General features: G+C 40.1%; 1 protein-coding gene across 5 annotated transcripts in view; it reads left to right on the top strand.

The window, feature by feature from the left end:
• Positions 1-17,982, top strand: part of LOC131881664 (uncharacterized) — a 57,498-nt gene that overhangs the window by 31,283 nt on the left and 8,233 nt on the right. For all 5 annotated transcript variants that reach the window (XR_009373380.1, XM_059228598.1, XM_059228597.1 and 2 more), the window contains exons 3-5: positions 2,002-2,195; positions 5,441-6,148; positions 10,185-10,292. Coding sequence is in view for 4 of the 5 variants with exons in the window: in XM_059228598.1 (XP_059084581.1) it covers positions 2,002-2,195; positions 5,441-6,148; positions 10,185-10,292 (1,010 nt within the window). In the remaining variant the exon portion in view is untranslated. The remainder of the gene's footprint in view (positions 1-2,001; positions 2,196-5,440; positions 6,149-10,184; positions 10,293-17,982) is intronic.

Genomic DNA, 17,982 nt, shown 5'->3' with positions numbered 1-17,982 from the left:
TTTACTCCTCAACTTTGATCAAATTGGGCTCAGTGCGCTGGTGTCTTTTCAATTCTACAGAGTTTAAGTCCAAAAGCGTATGACGTTTGTGAGATCTGCGACGCTAGTCAAGTTGGGCGGTTAAATGATCTAGTAGTCACAGATCATAATGCTTGAAAAGACATCAGGAACTTGTGGTGCTCAAAGATTCGTGTTCCATTTGTCGTATTTGATGTGTTGCCACTTGGATCAGGGCAAGTTCCCCTCTTCTCTGAAGTTAGCTCATGTTGTTCCAATTTCTAAAGGGGGAGATAAGTCGCTCCCCCGTAACTATAGGCCGATTTCTCTCACTTCGAATATTGCGAAAGTGTTTTAGAAGAACATGAAGTTCAAACTTGTTGATTTTTTTGAAGTCCTTGAACTCATTTATCATCAAGTCATAACGATCAGGTCATTGAGGGACGAGAGAATCAGGAAGCAATCAATTTGATGTCTCTCGACTTTGCCAAGACTTTTGACAAAGTAGACTATGATTGGGACCATGTAATAATATTCGGAGAAGGCACGAGGAATGTTCGTCTTCAAAGGTATCCTTGAACTTTGTCTCTACCCAGGTTTTGGGGTCAATTGTAGTGACCCTAGATTGCCAAAAGTTGAAAGAGGAACCTTCAAGTCCTCAAGAATCCAAGCTACTTCGCACAATTACATCCTTCTTTCTTTGTTTCTCGGGTTCCTTCAATGTTTAATTTTTTTCTCTAATATTCGTAAGGGATCTGAAGACGTTGATCAGGTAGCATTTTTTTTAAAGTCGAGCTTGAACAAAATTCCTGATCCGCCAAGTCTAATACTCTGGTGGATCAGATGTCTCATGAATATAGAGTTGAATAAAAACGATGAATTGTCTTCTTGACCTATTAAGGACACCATTTCCAGTACTGGTAAGGAAGTCCTAAGAAAAATGTCGCTAGCTTCTTTTATCAGACATGGCAATCTGACTTACATCATGCATGCTTAGATGGACAAAAACGGAGACAGCTTTGTTTAATCTAGTTAAGAGTGCCAAGCTTCCTTCATATGTTGAATAAGCTGATACTAGCAATCACACGAGGTGCTATAAACAAATCAGAAGGAAAACTACAATCAGATGAAAAAATGTTCGTTTTCCATCTTAAGCCTTTTTAGGCTTGCACAAAAAGCCGCAATTTCAATCATCTACGAATGAGCGAAATGAATGAAGACTTTCGCGTTTCAGACAAGGCAGAAATACTTCAAATTCTTTTGAAAGTCTCAAAGAGGTGTTGGAAAAGAAAAAAAAGGAGGATCATAAAAAATACGATGAAAGCCTCGACTGCGTTTCAAAAAGGGCAGTTCAGGAATGAACATTGCGGGTATGATTGCTAAACTTGGATTGTCTTCCTTCAAGACGCAAAAAATGTAGGTACAAGCAACATTTAGTGAAAAAACAAAAACACGCGAAGCCTGCAGGTCCATGTGTGTAGATTCATTGGCAAGCTTTTTTCTCCAAAACCTTAGGAAAACTATTGGAGGGGAGCCAAACGAGAAAGCAGACCGTAATTTTAAGCTTAGCAAAGTTCTCAAGACACTTCAGACATGTCATTCTGTATTTGATTTGAAGCCTATTGGTAGCCCTGCGAGGAATGATATGGGGGAGTACGAGCTAAGCTTGTGCTTATTATAAAGTTCTTTGAAGCTCAATATTCTCACGCATAATCGCTATTGTCGGATTAATGCGAACTCCTGAGCTTGCTTTACGATTGTTTTGTAATGATTTCTGATCTCTAGCAATCCATGGCACAAAAAAAGTGATGATAGAATCCATTCAGCCATGGTAATGCTTGAAATGTAGAATCGATTTCGACTTTCAAAGGAAGAATAAATTACTAGGTTTGGTAAGATAAAAAATCAAAGCTCCGGGACATTTCACTCTCCAACTCTCGAAACCTCAGCAATGCTCGGGATCAATCCTACTAATACTTATCTTTTTCCACCATTCCCTTGCAGTTGTATGTTGTATGCTCCATTCACTTGTTCTCACTTCGAATATTCTGGCCAGAATACGACCAATTGGTTCGCATCCCGTCCCTGCCCATTGTCATTCCATTTGCGCAGATTGGCTTAATGGGCAGCACTTATTGTACGGTAGCTCTGGCCTTGGAGAGGTTCCTTGCTGTGTGCTATCCGTTTCTACCTCGAAGGTAAGGGATCCATGTAACTTTTCTATCGACAACCCAAGTTTGCGAATCGTCTGGGTCAGGAACAAGGGAACGATTCGTATTTCCGCTTGGGTCCAATGGAGGTCATAAATTGATCCCTGCAATGGGCGACTTAGCATGACAGGCAAGCTTTGGAAACGAGTTTGGTTCTAACTTTCTCTAACTTGGCGAAAGTTGTTGACGAAAGTTTTATGGATTATCGCATTCTTGAATGAAAGACGCATGGTTGATACATTTTGACTGCGATCGGCTTCGGAGACGAATTAGTATGTGCCAAATCCCCATAAATAATTGGATGGTAAACATTGCAAGAATATATTTGATATTTATGAGCAGTTTGTCGCAAGAAGTCGACCAACTCAGTTTAACAAGATTTCCCATACATTTCATCTCTGTTCTCTCTCCTTGTCCTGAATCTTCTCTTTTTGCCCAAGATGGAACAGAGAAAGTCCGACCGAACATACTTTCTTAGTTTACAACAGATTTGTCCTATTTAAACATCATAAGGCGGTTCTTGCTTTCATGCAATGATTATAAATGTGGAAATGAGAAAAAGAAATCTGAGTAGATTCGCCTCTGTTCGAACTTCAAGAAATGGCAATCGTTTTGAGCAACACGATGTTGAATCGTGTTCCAATGAAGGATCAGGAGCATATGGTCCGTAGGACATCACGTACCTGGTGCAAGGCCCTCTCAAGGGACCAATGGCCTTTCTTGTCTGAGTCAAGGCTGAGTTTTTGGGATGAAAATATCATCTTGCTTTCCCTCGATTTTCTTGCAGATGGCTAATTCTTGCGTGTTAACAATCCCATGGACCAAAGGATTGTTATGGCAATGACATTTCTCATCCGATAACAGAAAATGAAAGAAGGACAGGCCAGAATTGATTACCATCCGAAACAGTAATAAAACGCTAATGTTCTGTCATAGAGGAGAAGCTAGTAAAAGTCGCGAGCAAGAAAATGATAAAACTAAAACATTGTTCAGCAGCCTTGGAAAAGACATTATTTTTTGTTACTGTGGATAGTTATACGTAACTGAACTTCAAAAGTCGAATGATGCCCATGTTGATAGATGAGCGACAAAATATATTTTTATGTTAAACTAATTATCTTATCCAACAAAATAAGGCTCCTTGATTGTTCAATTTGCTCCCCCCCTAATACTCGTAGGGAGGATGTAGGTGTTAATCCAGCGCCTTCCTTTAATTAGAATAGGACATTTTTTGATAAAAATTCCTAACCAATCCTATATTCAAGGGCTAACCAGATCAGCCAACTCTAATTCGTTGGTGGATCAGATATTATATGAAAATAAAGTTAAGTAAAATGAATGCACTTTTCCTTTTTGAATTGCTAGGGATCCCATTCCCAATACCGGTAAGGAAGTCCGCAAAAATGGTATGAACGTAAATTAAGATACGTTTTCCAGGGCATCATGAGTAGGGCCGGCCAAAACTTGCAGAAAAATATTACCTTTATTGACAGCAAATTTACATAAGAATCAACCGAATTTGCACAAAAAAAATTTACAAATAACCATTTCCAAAACATGGGCACCAACACGTTCTGGGGGTGGGTGGGTGGGCGGGGTATAAGGGTTATTTTTTCTTTCCTTATCAATCAACACGTAGATTGAAAAAAAACCATCATAATTCCTTTCAGCACCGGGATTTGACCTTGTTATCCCTAGGGAGCAGATTCTTTCCTTGTCCATGCTGCCTCCTAACGGGATCAGCATCTTACACATCCTTAATATTTTGTGAAAAAGATAAATCTCAGCTTTTTAACGGAAAAACGATAATGTCAGAGCGTGGCAAGTGTATTGCGGAACAATTTTGTTAATAAAATTAAGCTTTACAAGTCTCTTGAAAGTAATGATAAGTCAATTCTTCCCAAATTAGCCATACAACCTCATGACCATTTAACCATACATAACGAAATACGTCAAAATGTGTCTGATTTTAAAGGAGAAGTTCATTACTCAAACAAAACTGAGTTCCAACATTTGAAATGACGGATCTTCAAAATTTGCGATGGTAAAAGAGCTACTCAAGATGGATGGAAGCAGGCGGTTGTTAATACGTCTGCCATCTATTTCTTACCTGTGTGCACTTTTTTCAAAATCATTTGAGAAGTGTAGTGAAGTAGTGAAAGTCTACATTTTTCCATATAGTTGACCAGAATTCTTAAAAATTGTCATGAAATTTCGCAAATATTGATATTTTTCGCTGAATTGGCTGAAATCGCATAATAAGCTGCAGAAAAATATCAAATAATGCTGTTAAAATTGCAAAAATTTGCAAATGCAACAGATTTGCAGAAAAATCTCGAATGTGCAAGGTTTTTTTTGCAAAATTTGCACAATTTCCAGGATCCAAGTTTTGGCCGGCCCTAATCATGAGCCATTGGAATGCCAGGGTCAAAAGTTCGCATTTCAAAATCGATACTGAGTACTGGTCGTTGAGACTTCGTTTTCCAATTTTCAGCTCAATCGAATGACTGAGTCAAACGTTATTCGCCCTCGAAGCTCACTACATACATAACTCTACACAAAATGTCCGAGTTTTCCCTCTTTCTAGCAATTGATTACATTAATAGGGTGCCTTGTTCATTCCTTATATGCCTTGCTGTGTACTGCGGCGCTTTGATTCACTTGTGCCCTCGTCTTATTTGAAAGAAAATGCAATAAGTTCACTTGCTTCCAAAATTTTCATTCATGCAGGTCCGTCCATAATCCAGTGGTTCATGTCTAAGATCTTCAAGATATATTTAGCTACATTTTCATGCTACACAACTAAGAATACAAACAAAAGGTAGAATAATAGCAGACGGATCTTTGTTTTTGAAGCTTAAAAAAGTAACAAGATTCATCACGTCTGTCAATTCCATAAATATTGCGTGCTGTGTACGCTCGTACAAGCGGGAAAATAAAGCAAGGTGCGTTATTGAACATCAAAGCTATCCGTATACTCGACAACGGCCACAAGGGATCAAGGTCCATTTTTTTGTCCCGTCTCTACGTTTAATCTAAAGCCAAGGGGTCCAAAAGGCTCCATTAGAGTATCTGAAGTGGAACACTCGAAAGGAATTAGGATCTTTACGACAGAGCCAGGTCTCAAGGGCGGGTTCCATATACGTGTAGTGAAGTAGCAGGGCAATTGGCCTGTCGTCCCTGCTCAAGCCTTTTTTTGGCCCTGCCTTGACCTGACTTCTTTCCACTTTCAGACACGTGTATTCCACGCGGACCTTTGTCATCCCCGTGGTTGTGTTCACAATGCTTTATAATGTGCCCAAGTTCTTTGAGCTGACGGTGGTTCGGATCCCCTCGTTTCTGGATAACACAACCAACTGGGAGAGTGTGAACGAAACGACTTTCGTTAGTGAGCATGGGTGCTACGTTTACAATAATGCCACGGACACCTACAACTTGGACAACTACACGGGTCCATTAATGTTCGAGCTGAAGCCCACCTCGCTCCGTTTGGACCGGATATACATTCGAGTGTACATTTTATGGATGAACCTGCTCCTTCTGATCCTGGGACCGTTCATTGTGATCATTGTGCTGAACTTTCGAGTTTATCGCCGTATAAAGCAGTTTGAACAAACTCTTCTCAACGACACTCTGAGGGTCTGCTTCACACGGGTTCCCAATCCCAACGGGAGTGGCCTCACTCAGAATCTGCCTCTCCATCAAATCCACCATCGGAACAGCATGGGAGCACCAGAAATGGACCGAGGGGGGACCGACCGGAGAGGAGCCACGGACACCATTGAGGAAGAGAGTGGATCGTTGATCAGGAATGGCAGCACTCTATTCAAAGGTCTCCGCAAACGGAGACGAAAATCCTCGGCCAACACGCCGCGGAGACGGGAGGTGCAGCTCTCCAAGATATCCATTTACATTGTCCTGATGTTTGTCATTTGTCACAGGTAAGAGGACCAGATTCAAAGCCCTGGCCGGAAATTTGAGCATTGGATGAGGATGCAAGATTTGCGATACACAGTTTTGACGACGGTCTCTTTATTCATGCATCATGAATGAAATGGCAGTTGTTTGGCCTGGTATTTCATGGGCATTTCGTAACCGTTACACCGTTTTCTCCTTGGTTGTCTTCTTTGTAGCTCCTGATGCTTCAAGTAATTTCTCTTGAACCATCATCCTATTGCAGTTGAGAGATCTTGAGATTTCAGTCGGGTTAAAGCCGCTACCTTAGAGTTTAATAAGCGCTGATCGGGTCTACTCCATTTGAACACAGATTCTTTGCTTTGCGTCCTTTTGAGCTTATTTTGTTTGTCTCGATCACAAAACATTGAAGTATATGGCACCTAATTTAAAAATCGCAATCTTTGTTCAGAAGTGTACTTTTTAAGGCTTTAAACAAAGCATAATGGTGGATGTGAACAACCCTATAAAATGGTATACGTAGAATTACGATTTGAAAAAGTGTCCAAGTCTACCTTGGAAGGTACAAACAGGCCCAGGTCATACCTACGAATATTAGACAAGGCAAATAAAGCAATGAAGGAACCCGAGAAACAAAGAGGAAATGAGGTTTTCATTGTTCGAGCTAAACATGATGCTGTAGACTTAAAGGTACTTAAAGGCAAAGGGAATTTCAAGCCTTAACGGTCTCTAGAATTAACCCTAAAACCTGGAGTGGGACAATGCTCAAGGATTCCTTTTGAAAATACAAAGCATCAGATATCTTTTGTACCTTCTATGAAAACGGGACAGTCCCAACTTTATTAACCTCTCCAAATCCTGATTGTTGGAGAAGACCACACCCTTTACGAGCTAGATGACGCCACGTGCATTTTAGCTTTTATTATCGTTTTTCATTATTATTATCCGGGTAACTAGGGGGCTCAAAAGTCCACGCTGTCTTTAATTCGTAACTAGCCTCAGTTGACTCGAAGTTAAATGGTGAAAGGGGTCCAAATATCAACATTAGGGATCAGTATGCAATCACATTCAAATTTATTTTATCCTTCTTAGGACGCCACCTAAAGGTCAAAATTTAAGAATATGATTTTACAACACCATATTATTTATTGTTTTTTGCGCTTACCTCTCAAATCACCCAATGTGACTACAAAGAGTATTGATTGGAAATGTTTAAAATTGTAGAATTACACGGTAGCTATTATTTTGCTATGTTAGTGGTCCATTTTTTTGGGATCAGTTCAGCATTATGCGAATATGCTAACTAATTGGAGCCCTAATATACGAAACACATTCAAGATACAAAAATTTACCATCAAGATATTTATTAACCTTCAGCTGGATATGCTGACAAAAATTTCGCTTACTTTAGACAAGTACCCTTAACTCGTTCAGGTTGGAGACCTTCTCAATATCACTACCACCCTTGTACACAAGTCGAGTGGTTAAAACTAAAGATTTTTTACACTTTTTGCGTAATTGAAGTCATAAAGTGGAAAAAAGTAGAATCTTTAACTACTGGAGAGTAAAGGTTAATCCAGTGTTTACAATCTAACAACACAATAACGTCTACGTGCGTTTTAGGTATGAATGAGCACCTTCCCTGCATAAGTTTGAAAAGCAATGAAAATGGGTATCTGTTTGCATTTGTTTAGGACGTTGTCCAAGTTATTTGAGTTAGAGAAGCACTTAGCTTTTGTATCGTATAAGAGGGTCCAAAAGTACTTTGTACAAAAAGCATTAGACACTGCCAAGAGATGACTTGTTCCGTCTTTGCATCTACTTGAACTTGATGAGGTAGTGACTTATAAATAATGAAAAGAGAGAAAAAATAAATGCTTCCAGTGTGAAACATTTTAGAAAGTATTTCGCCCGTTCTAAGGCTGGAAAGAAAATTTGGCTTTTTATGAACAAAATGCGAAAATGCATTTTAGTTGTAAATTGCAGCTCATTCTCTTGATAATATGCGAAAAAGATGACTTACTTATATCTCTTTGAAGTTTTTTTTCTTTGACCAAAAAAGGCATGCATTTACCAATAAAAGACGTGCAAAATTGTTTTACAAGGGGTGGTTTTCTTCATTTAGTAATTTTTCAAGTGATATATTATTTCATAATACATTCATCATGTTTTTATGACAATTTTGACTTAGATTTTTTTTTCAATTTTGGTTGATTCAGCCCTGAGAAAATAGAACACACTTAGCATTTGTGAAAAAATATAAAGCCATTGGTTTGAAGATAAAAAATATGGAGAATAGCTCTCAAAAATATAATGTTCCACTCTTTAATAATCAGCATCCCAGCAACACCGTTTTGACGGTGTGAAGTCTAATATGTTTAAAAGGAATATTAAGGGTAATGTCGTGAATGCTCTCATGACCTAGACGAACTGGAAAGGAAAAGCCTTTCGGAGCCTTGGGAAAAATAGCCTTTGCCACGTAGAGTCCGTTGTATTCATGGTCATACCGGATTTAGAAGGCAGATTGGAAGGGAATGTTTAAAGCACAACATGTTATTTTCAAATGATTGATGGCGGAAAATGCTTGAACAGTGAATAGGTACAAATTATAGGAAAAATGTGCAATTGAACGTTGGTTCCAAAACTGCAGGCTGATTGATGACTTGATAAAAGTAATCTTTCAAAAAAAATTGTTCAAATTTTATGTGTATGATTGGTATTTCATATTATTTAATCAAGGACGGTCCTTTTTTATTTTCTATCGATAAGTCAATAAGAAGAACCGCTTGTTTTTGTTTGTTCTCGTTTCGTTTCATTTTGTTATCTTGTATCTTGGAAAGTGACTTACTACAATATGGAACGGCAAAATTATTTTCTTTGGAGTTAAGATGTGACTTTCTTCCCTCAACTAATGCATGCTTTTGAATTTAATTCACGCTTTCCAACAACGGATACATTTTGTACCATTAACGACATTTCGTAACTTTAGGCATTGTAACAGAACAGAAACAATTCTTGTTTTAGACACATTTTAGACAATTTGAACACATCAGTTTCCTTTTCCTTTAGTATCCAGTTCTGAGTCAAAACCGTTTCGTTATACCTTAACATGTACTGATATTTCAAATTGCTACTTTTTGAGCACAGTGAAATAGGATGGAAAGCAATCCTCCCTTAGGCTTACCTGATCTCAATCAAAGGTGGTGTTCTTTTTTTGAAACAAGAAAAAACCAGTTTGGATCACCGTACAATTTGATTGAATTTGATTTGCCAAGCATATTTGGGCCCAGGCAAAGGTCATCTAATCACGCTAAAAGAAACTGGCCTATAAACGAACTCATTTCCGAACCTTGAGCTCCTTTCCTCAATTCCTAATAACCGAAAGGTTAAAAAACTATTTCTATAGTGTCGAAATGCATGAAATTACTATTTGAGTGGTAACGTCCTATCTTTTTAAAGGATAGATCGTGTTCAATACAACATTTATCTGGGGCTCAATAGCCTTCCATCTTGCCTAAAAACCAAAGGAATGTGCGGAATATTGGTTAGAATTTTCCTCTTAAGGAAGCGGGATTCATATCAAGGAAAATGCTGAATACGCCCCCAACAATCGCTATTGATTATGCATGCCGTGTAAATCTTATTCCCAAGGCCTTTTTTCCCCTCAATACTCGACGAATCACACCCGAAACTCTTTGGACCAAAGCCTTTGTTCCTCAGCCTCTTGTTAGACGTCTAAAACCCGATAATCCATGCCACGAGGGCAATTTTCTGTATAAGCTACTGAATTACATGGTTCTCCACACACTGGACATTTTTAATTAGCTGACAGAAACGTTCCAATGTTCCATGGATCCATCTCATTGCATTCTCACTCTTACAATATCCTAACCTTGGGGGGAGGGAGCTTTTGTCACACTTGATTACCCGGACCTCTTGAGTCCGTGTCAATTACAAATAGTATGGTACAAACAACCATTCCTCCAAGATTCTGGAAAAATGAAGCCTCTGGCATTGACTCATTCGTGTTCATGTCATCAAGGTCCTTTCCAACTCTTGCAGCGTTCGATTGATCCCTAATACGTACGAGATGGCGCATACCTACAGTCGGGATTATGACAACACTCTTCTACCTTGGCCTTTGTGGGTGGCCAGAGTGACCAATTTGAGGTAAGTCTTAGATAACTGTACCCTAAAGAGACACATAATATCCGGATAGTATATCTAGGCCACATACGTATTGTCCAAACCAGGTATAATTTTTTTGCAAGAACGATTCCAAAATATAGAGAGATTTCAAACTATCTTACAGAACTCCTTTCAATTTGGGTTAGTTCTTTGTATCATTGAAGTTCGTTCTCACCTGTCCATGTTTATTTTGAGCAATGATACAATATGAACGTACAAAGAGATTAGACTTGCGTGAGTACAAATGACGATTGAGATCACGTCATTCAACATTCAAGCACTCGTTGAAGATGAACCAAGTTCGTGATATCCTGTAGAGAGCGAAAGAGAGCAATGGTTTCATAATCCTGGATTCTCAAAGACAATCATCTTGGGTTATGAGGAATTAATAAGACCTCGAAAAAAGTTGCCTTTTTAGCCGAATTGTTTTCCTAAAGCTTAGAGACAATTTCTCAAGTTCGGCAATCAAAAAAAAGTTGCGAAACTGCAAAAAAGGTGCAAATATTCACAAGGAAGTTGCACTAATGCAAAAAGAATTGTTTTTTTATCCCTTTTATCCTCTTTGCTCCCTATTTTATCTGTTACAAAATTTAGGCACCCTACTATATTTACTGGGCTATCCATTGAGTGCGCAAGAAATTAGCTTTTTCTTGCAATATTCGACATTAGGACACGTCTGTTTAATTGATACAGATGTCATGGTAAACAATTGACTCTCTTCTGGAGCATGATGCTTTTGGTGTTGAGAGCAATTTTGTTTACAAAATATTTTGGGTAGGATCAAACCCAATGACGGCAGATGTAGCTCAATTTCAAGGACACTTATTTGCAGACTTTCTCAAACCGAAGAAAGAGAGTTGAATTTGATTTATTCAATTCGTTGGTAGATCAAATAAAGTATACATGCATGGAGTTTTAGTGGCACTAGCTAAATTAATTATGATCTTTCATTTTGATTATACCAGGGATTACATTCTTTGCAGCGGTTAGAAAAGCCAGGGAAAACCCAAACAAATACAAATGCCTGAAGGTTCTGGCTGAGGATTTAATCCTTCATCTGATCATGCTACACATCAGGAAATAAAAAGGTCCCAAACAAGGAACAACAGGTGATGAAGGAAGCAGATAAGGACCCAAATGACAATAAAAAGGGCAAAAAGTATCCTGAAATATGAAAGATGGTGAGAAAAAAGGTCGAAAAAGAGACGAAAACGTAGGTTAAAAAATTGGCAATTTGACTCAATTTTTTCCCGGACAAAAAGGCTGAAATGTTTTTGTCAGGTTTTAATTTTTCTTTTCGAGATCTGACCATAATAGAAGGAAGCAATCACCAATAGCCTCTACAAAGGAATCACATGGATATTCCAAGTTAAGGCCCAAATCAACGTTTTAGCCAGGTTTCCATATTGGATCAAAGCCTCCTGAGGTATACGACGACAATTAGATGGACCGCAAGTTCAATTGCGACACTCATGGTTGAGGAAAAGTTGCAAGTGGGTTTTCATTCGGGTTGGCGGGGGTTTATGCGGTTGGTGGAAAAGCCAACTTTTCTGAAAAACTTTTAAAACCCCTAATGATCTCGTCCCCGAGCCTTGGTCCATTGGGAACGAGGACATCTTCAAAGGAAATGACTAAAATGAACGAGTGGATGAAGACCAAGCAAACGTTTCCGCCCCCGCTAAAATCTGCAGCTTTAATGAAGGGGCCGTACCAAAGTACTTGAGATTTCACTTTTAAGGAGATATCTGAACTCAAATCGTAAATACAACATAAATAACCATTACCTATCAATAACAATTAGAGGAAAATATTACATCTAGAAATCGGCAAATAACGTGCTTTTGTAGAAAAATGAAGAAAAAACTGCATTAAGTATGAGGCACGACATAGTTCCTCAGAGGGCATGGGTTCGAATTCCGCTCTCTCGGAGAAAACCTTAAAAACCTTAAGTAAATGCAAATTTTGGCATCGGCAATAAGTGCCAAAACAGCTTTTTTTTATCCTCAGGATGATGTGTATTAATCTTAAGTGGCAATAAGAGCCTTTTATTCTGATATTTCGCTCTTAAATCTGGTCTATTCTTTACTGGCCGTATCTTGTTTTGATATTTGGAAGAAAATGATCAATTAGTTATTGTGTTACGTCTTTTCCAAATTCTTGTAATACACGGGCTTAATTAATCGATGAATACTTTTCAAACTTGAAAGCAATAAGCGCAAGCCATCAGAGATTAAATTGATAGGAAAAATGCATTTAAGTCGTTCTTAGTATATAATATACTTTTTCCATCGCATAGTTAAAATGTAGTTCACCTGTTCAACGGCAGTTGGACTTCTTGGCATGCTAATTTCAAGAAAGACCCATAACTGTTGCGACATTTATTCTGACCCAATTATTGGTCTAGAGGATACTTGACCGCACAAGAAATGTCATAAAAATAGTTTGGCAAACCTTACGGAAAACCAATGCTGGGAACCTTAGAACAAACGTTATTAAAACCCTGTATCAACCAAATCAAAAGGTGAACCTTTTCTCCTATTCACCTGTTTTTGGATCACAAATATCCACATTTTTGGGGGGATTCTTGAAGCCCTTTTAAAGGTGTATAGTTATCCCCTTTTCCTCAAATATTTTGAAGGATCAAGGCCAGTGATAACCAACTATTTATTGTCCATGGTGCTTGAGAGGCGGCCATATCCGTTAAGCTAGCTTGAAGCAAGATGTCGATACCACCTAGATGCGGGAATTCCCAGGTCCATCTCCGTTCACCCATTGAAGGGGTTTGCCATTTTTTAAGGTTCTTTACACAGTGCTGCAAGATCAAGATTGGAATTTTCCAGCAAAGATGACATATTCCTCCAGAATCAAGTGAGGTAGAGGCTAGAAAAAAAAGGTAGTGTTCTTCCAAATGATTCAATCTTTGGTGCCATTCACTCTCTGAAATTATAACTATATAATTATAACATATCACAGGTCAGCTGACGCCTCGAATGGCGGACGTGCTTTTTTACCCCTCCGACAGGAATATGGATTTTAATGGTTTTAATTCCGATATCTTGCTTCTGACTCTGTGATACCAGTGAGTGGGGCCACGCCAACGAAAAGTGGCCCCTCATGAACATGTGATAAACCCGGTTCAGTGCACCCCTCCTTCTTATGCTTCCTCTTCCCATATTCTCCGGCCCACGTCTTTTTCAAGACGTGAGCCTTTAGCCCTCCAACCCTCTTCTTCTTCCCAATCATCCCTTCCTTCCTTCCCCCCCTCAATCGCCATAGTGATATCTCTTTTCTAGGTTGGACTGAACAACTCGGTATCGCGAGGAACCAGCATCGGCGGCAACAGCGGATCAACAAGTAGAGAGGAGGGAATCAACCGGGGTCGGCCTGCTTTCTCAACTGTCATGGACGGGCGAACATGCTGCGAGTGGCTGGAGTGGGACAATGTCTCGACAAGATCCGAGGGCACGCCTTCACCCTCTTATCCGAGACGTGGGTCACGGAGGAGAAACACCAGAGTTGCTTTCCTGGCAAACAGAGTTTCGTAGTTCATGCCAGGAAGCCTGTTGGGCGTGGTCGGCCCAGCGGTGGGTTGGAGCTCTATATTACCGATCGGTTTGAGCCCACCCTTCTCTCATCCTCTTCTCATCACATAGCCGTGGATGCCCAAGGCTTCACCATCATTGGTATCCACTATCAGCCAACCACGGACTATGATGATCTCGTCTCTGACCTCACATCCATCCTTCAGAAGGTGAAGAATCCGGAGAAAGTCATCATTGTTGGGGACTTCAACATCCGTCCAGACTCAAGTGAATTCTCCGAGCTCGCCCAAATCCTGAGCCAATGGAGAATCACTCTGTGCTCCGACCCGGGAGTCCCAACACACACCTACTCCCGGGGTGCCTCTGTACTTGATCACATCTTCATATCAGACACTATTCCATCTCCGGCCAGTTTCGTCCATCCACTGGCCGTTTCTGATCACCTCCCGATTTCAGTCACTTTCAAGATGCCCAGAAATTTCCATCATCTGGGCGTGACTCAAAATGGGAGGTGCGAGGTCAATGTACAGAAGTGCGCGGCTCAACTTGAGGTCCTGCAGCTATCCATCAACACCGGGGTTGTGAGCAATCCAGCTGCAGTGGCCCAAGGCATTTCGCAAGCATTTAAAAAGTCCTCCTCCGTGCAGAGGAGGAGAGGAGGACTCAAGACCCCGTGGTTCAGTCCCTACCATCGAGAGCTGAGAGGTTAAATGCTCCAAAAGTTGCGAAGTGCCAAATCAAGCCAAACTCCAGAGACTTGGGAGCAATACGCGATATCAAGAATTGCATACCACAAGTCTCTGAGGAGCGCTGAGTCAGCCCACCACAGGTTGGAAGTGGAGAACCTGCTCTCTTCATCAGCCTATTCCCGGATGGCGGGCTTGTACAAACGTGCCAAAAAACTCGCCGCCAACTCGGAGATTTCCGTGAGTCAATTCCTCCTCCACTGCCAAGAATTGTTTTCATCAACATCGGAAACAATGGTGGAGGAAGTCCAGGGCTGCCCGGAAGAACTCCACCCACTTTTGCAGCCCTTCAGGGAACCCGAGATGGACGTGGCCTTCAAGAAGATGAAGAGCAAAGCCCCATCAACATCTGGGATCTCTCCTTTCCAACTGTCACTTCTCCGGACCCAAGCCCTGCCACTCCTTCAACATCTATTCAGCCTCGCCCTCCATTCTTCCTTCTTCCCACCAACGTGGATGGAATCAGCCATCATCTTCATCCATAAGAATGGGCCCAGGGACATTACAGACAATCATCGGACCATCGCCCTGGAAAACCCCTTCTTGAAGATGATGTCCACCCTACTAGCTACTCGCTTCTCCGGATTGGCCGAGGATAGGGATCTCCTTCCCCCATTCCAATTCGGTTTCCGGAGAATCCGCCAATGTCACCTATACCAAGTTCCTCAAGTGATACCTCTGCGTGCCCCAATATGCCAACAATGCACGGACACATTTTCTATGTGAAACCGAGCCCCTCACCATCGGGCTGGCAAGGTTAGTGTCCAGCAGTGTTGGGAACTTGACCTTTCCGGAGGTGATGTCCGGACATAAGTTGTCCTTCCCGGTCAAGGACTTGCTAACAACTTATTGTCCTTGGCTCGACATCCTTTCGGAGTATTGGCGGTCACGTACCTTTGTCCGTCTCCCGTCCAAATGCCATCAGCGACGGGAGTTGACAAAGGATCTGCTCAATCTGGCCCATCCACTCTACTGCAATAACCAAGATTTTCATCACTTACCTCTACCTACCTGTCTTTGTACTATCTGTAACCCATCTCTTCCCTTTTTTCATATGCACTGGACCAACTCTAGTCATCTCTGCTGTGGTATCACCAGTCGAATGTTTTATCGTTTTAACCATTTTCGTTTCTTCTTTTACTTTTTATCCACATTTGTGTAAGTTGTTTAAATACACAATTCTATTATTTTACAAGTTGACTTGACCGAGAGTCGCAAAAAAGATTTATTGATTTATATTACACTAAAGCAATATTATGATAAATTATGTTATGATATTTTATAAATATATTATATCATAACAAAAATGTAACTGTTCGACCAGGAAAGTGTCGTCTAACAAGTGACCGAAACTTTAAGGACTTGATTGTAGTAGAGAAAGTACAGATAACCTCATTTTATCAAACTACGTCGGTTGTCATTCTCAGATGCAAGACGGTTCTATTTGATAGTTACGAATGATCCATTCACGAGAGACGATAAAAACCTTCAGAAGACAGACGTATTTAAGAAGAGGGGATAAAAAGTACTTTCCACTAAGCTGTTTTTGAATCAATCTCAGTCATTAGCTGACAAGATCGTATTTGCAATACAACGGACAAAAAGCTATTCAAAAGTCAAGCCTCGACTTTTGAAAGGTACCCTTCTTGTGAACATGATCCTTGATCTGCTTTAAGCTTAAAATTAGGGCTAAATGGCTGGGAAGAACATTGGGAGATTAAGCGAGATATCGTATACTTTCCTCTTTCGTAAACCATGAAATGCGTTTCCACAGGAATGCATCTTCAAGTGCATCCAAACCTGAAATTGGTCAATTAGTTATCTAAGGGCGCATTTAGACTACGATGTGAAACTAGGATTGAAACCAATTTAAGGCTTGAAGTAGAACTAGTGCTGGGGCAAGTCCGGCAAAAGACTCGAGTCTTTCACTGTACTCAAGTGGAACAAAAAGACTCTTATTGCGAAATTCATACCAAAAAAAGAACATTATTTTTTCTAACGGGCCAGGACTCGAGTTCTTTCTAAATGACTCGAGTCCGGGCATTTTCTCCAAACTGAGTAGCATTCGGACTCGAGTCCGGACTCGCCCTAGCACTAGTTCTACTTCAATCCTCAAACCGGATTCAAGCCTGGTTTTCCATCGTAGTCTAAACGCGCCCCTAAACAAATTGTACGGAGAGGCAGAAAATGCAAAGAACCAACACATAATCCATAGCTTTGTCGGTTTCTTGCACGACTTTCAGACCAAAAGAGTTCTAAGCCCTTGAAAGAAGATTGTAAATACTAACCGTCATGCTTGCGCCAAACAGAGATTGAATTCTTCATCGCTTTTCCATATCCACTTTTCCCGAGTCAGTTTTTTGTGACACAAATCTTTCAATCAAGCAGAGGGATAAGCATTGCAGAAAGTAATTCCAATTTATGCGCAAACGAAAGATATCGATAAAAAACGTAAACAAAAAAGCCGTTTTTGGCAACAAAATTCCATTTAATAACTCCAAGATCGTCACAATTTCGGAGTTTACTCGAGAGAAGCAACATGCTGAACAACAAATCGAAATTTGAGCATTCTTTGGCAACCTTTAACTTTGATATCCAAGAGTTAAGAATACAAAAGCAAGTAATTGCTTGGAGAAAAAAAAACTACTGTAGTTTACTAAAAGCCTCTCAAACATGGGTCCATAGACGCAAATAACTTTTCCCATAATTGGAACCCAAATCTTGAATAAATCGAATTCAAGTTAAGATGAAGATACTGTTTAAAAGACCTACGAGTTTACCTTATATTATTGACAAAACAATGGCAAGTCTCAAGGAAATTCAATGAAAACGGTTTTATTGTTTTGTTTTATTGTAGAGTTAAGTTCTTCACAAATCACCAGATCACACTGTTCTAGCAAAATATTGGGGAAAGGTGGCAGAACCAATCAGGTTCGATATAGATATAAATAGATGGATGTAAGTTCTTATTAATTGCTCTTTTAGACACTCGAATGAACACATATTCCTCAGATTCTGGAAAAACTTTAGTCTGTTTTCACCAGAAGCTGGATCGAAGGCAAAACTTATATTAAGTAAGGAAAGGGGAAATTTGAAGGAAACATGGAAAATGTTAAAGTCTTTCATCAACACTCCAAGTAACTCTCCAATGGAGATTAATCTTTTCGTTTGTTCCACTAGCTTTTGTACCCGATGCACGCCATACATTTTCCAGTCAAATTGAATTATTTACGATTTTTTGCGAGGTTGTGATCGTAACGAAACGATTTTTTTCGAGTGAAATTTGATCACATCAAAATGTGACTTATGGAGAACTAGAGGGCACAGGTCTGCATTTGCTTGTTCTTGTCACAAACGGCACAACGGACGATTTCTTGATCAATT

Source organism: Tigriopus californicus, chromosome 6 (genome assembly GCF_007210705.1).
Source record: "Tigriopus californicus strain San Diego chromosome 6, Tcal_SD_v2.1, whole genome shotgun sequence".
Lineage (NCBI taxonomy): Eukaryota > Metazoa > Arthropoda > Copepoda > Harpacticoida > Harpacticidae > Tigriopus > Tigriopus californicus.
Note: the sequence above shows the minus strand (reverse complement) of the source record. Positions and strands in the feature narration are given on the sequence as shown.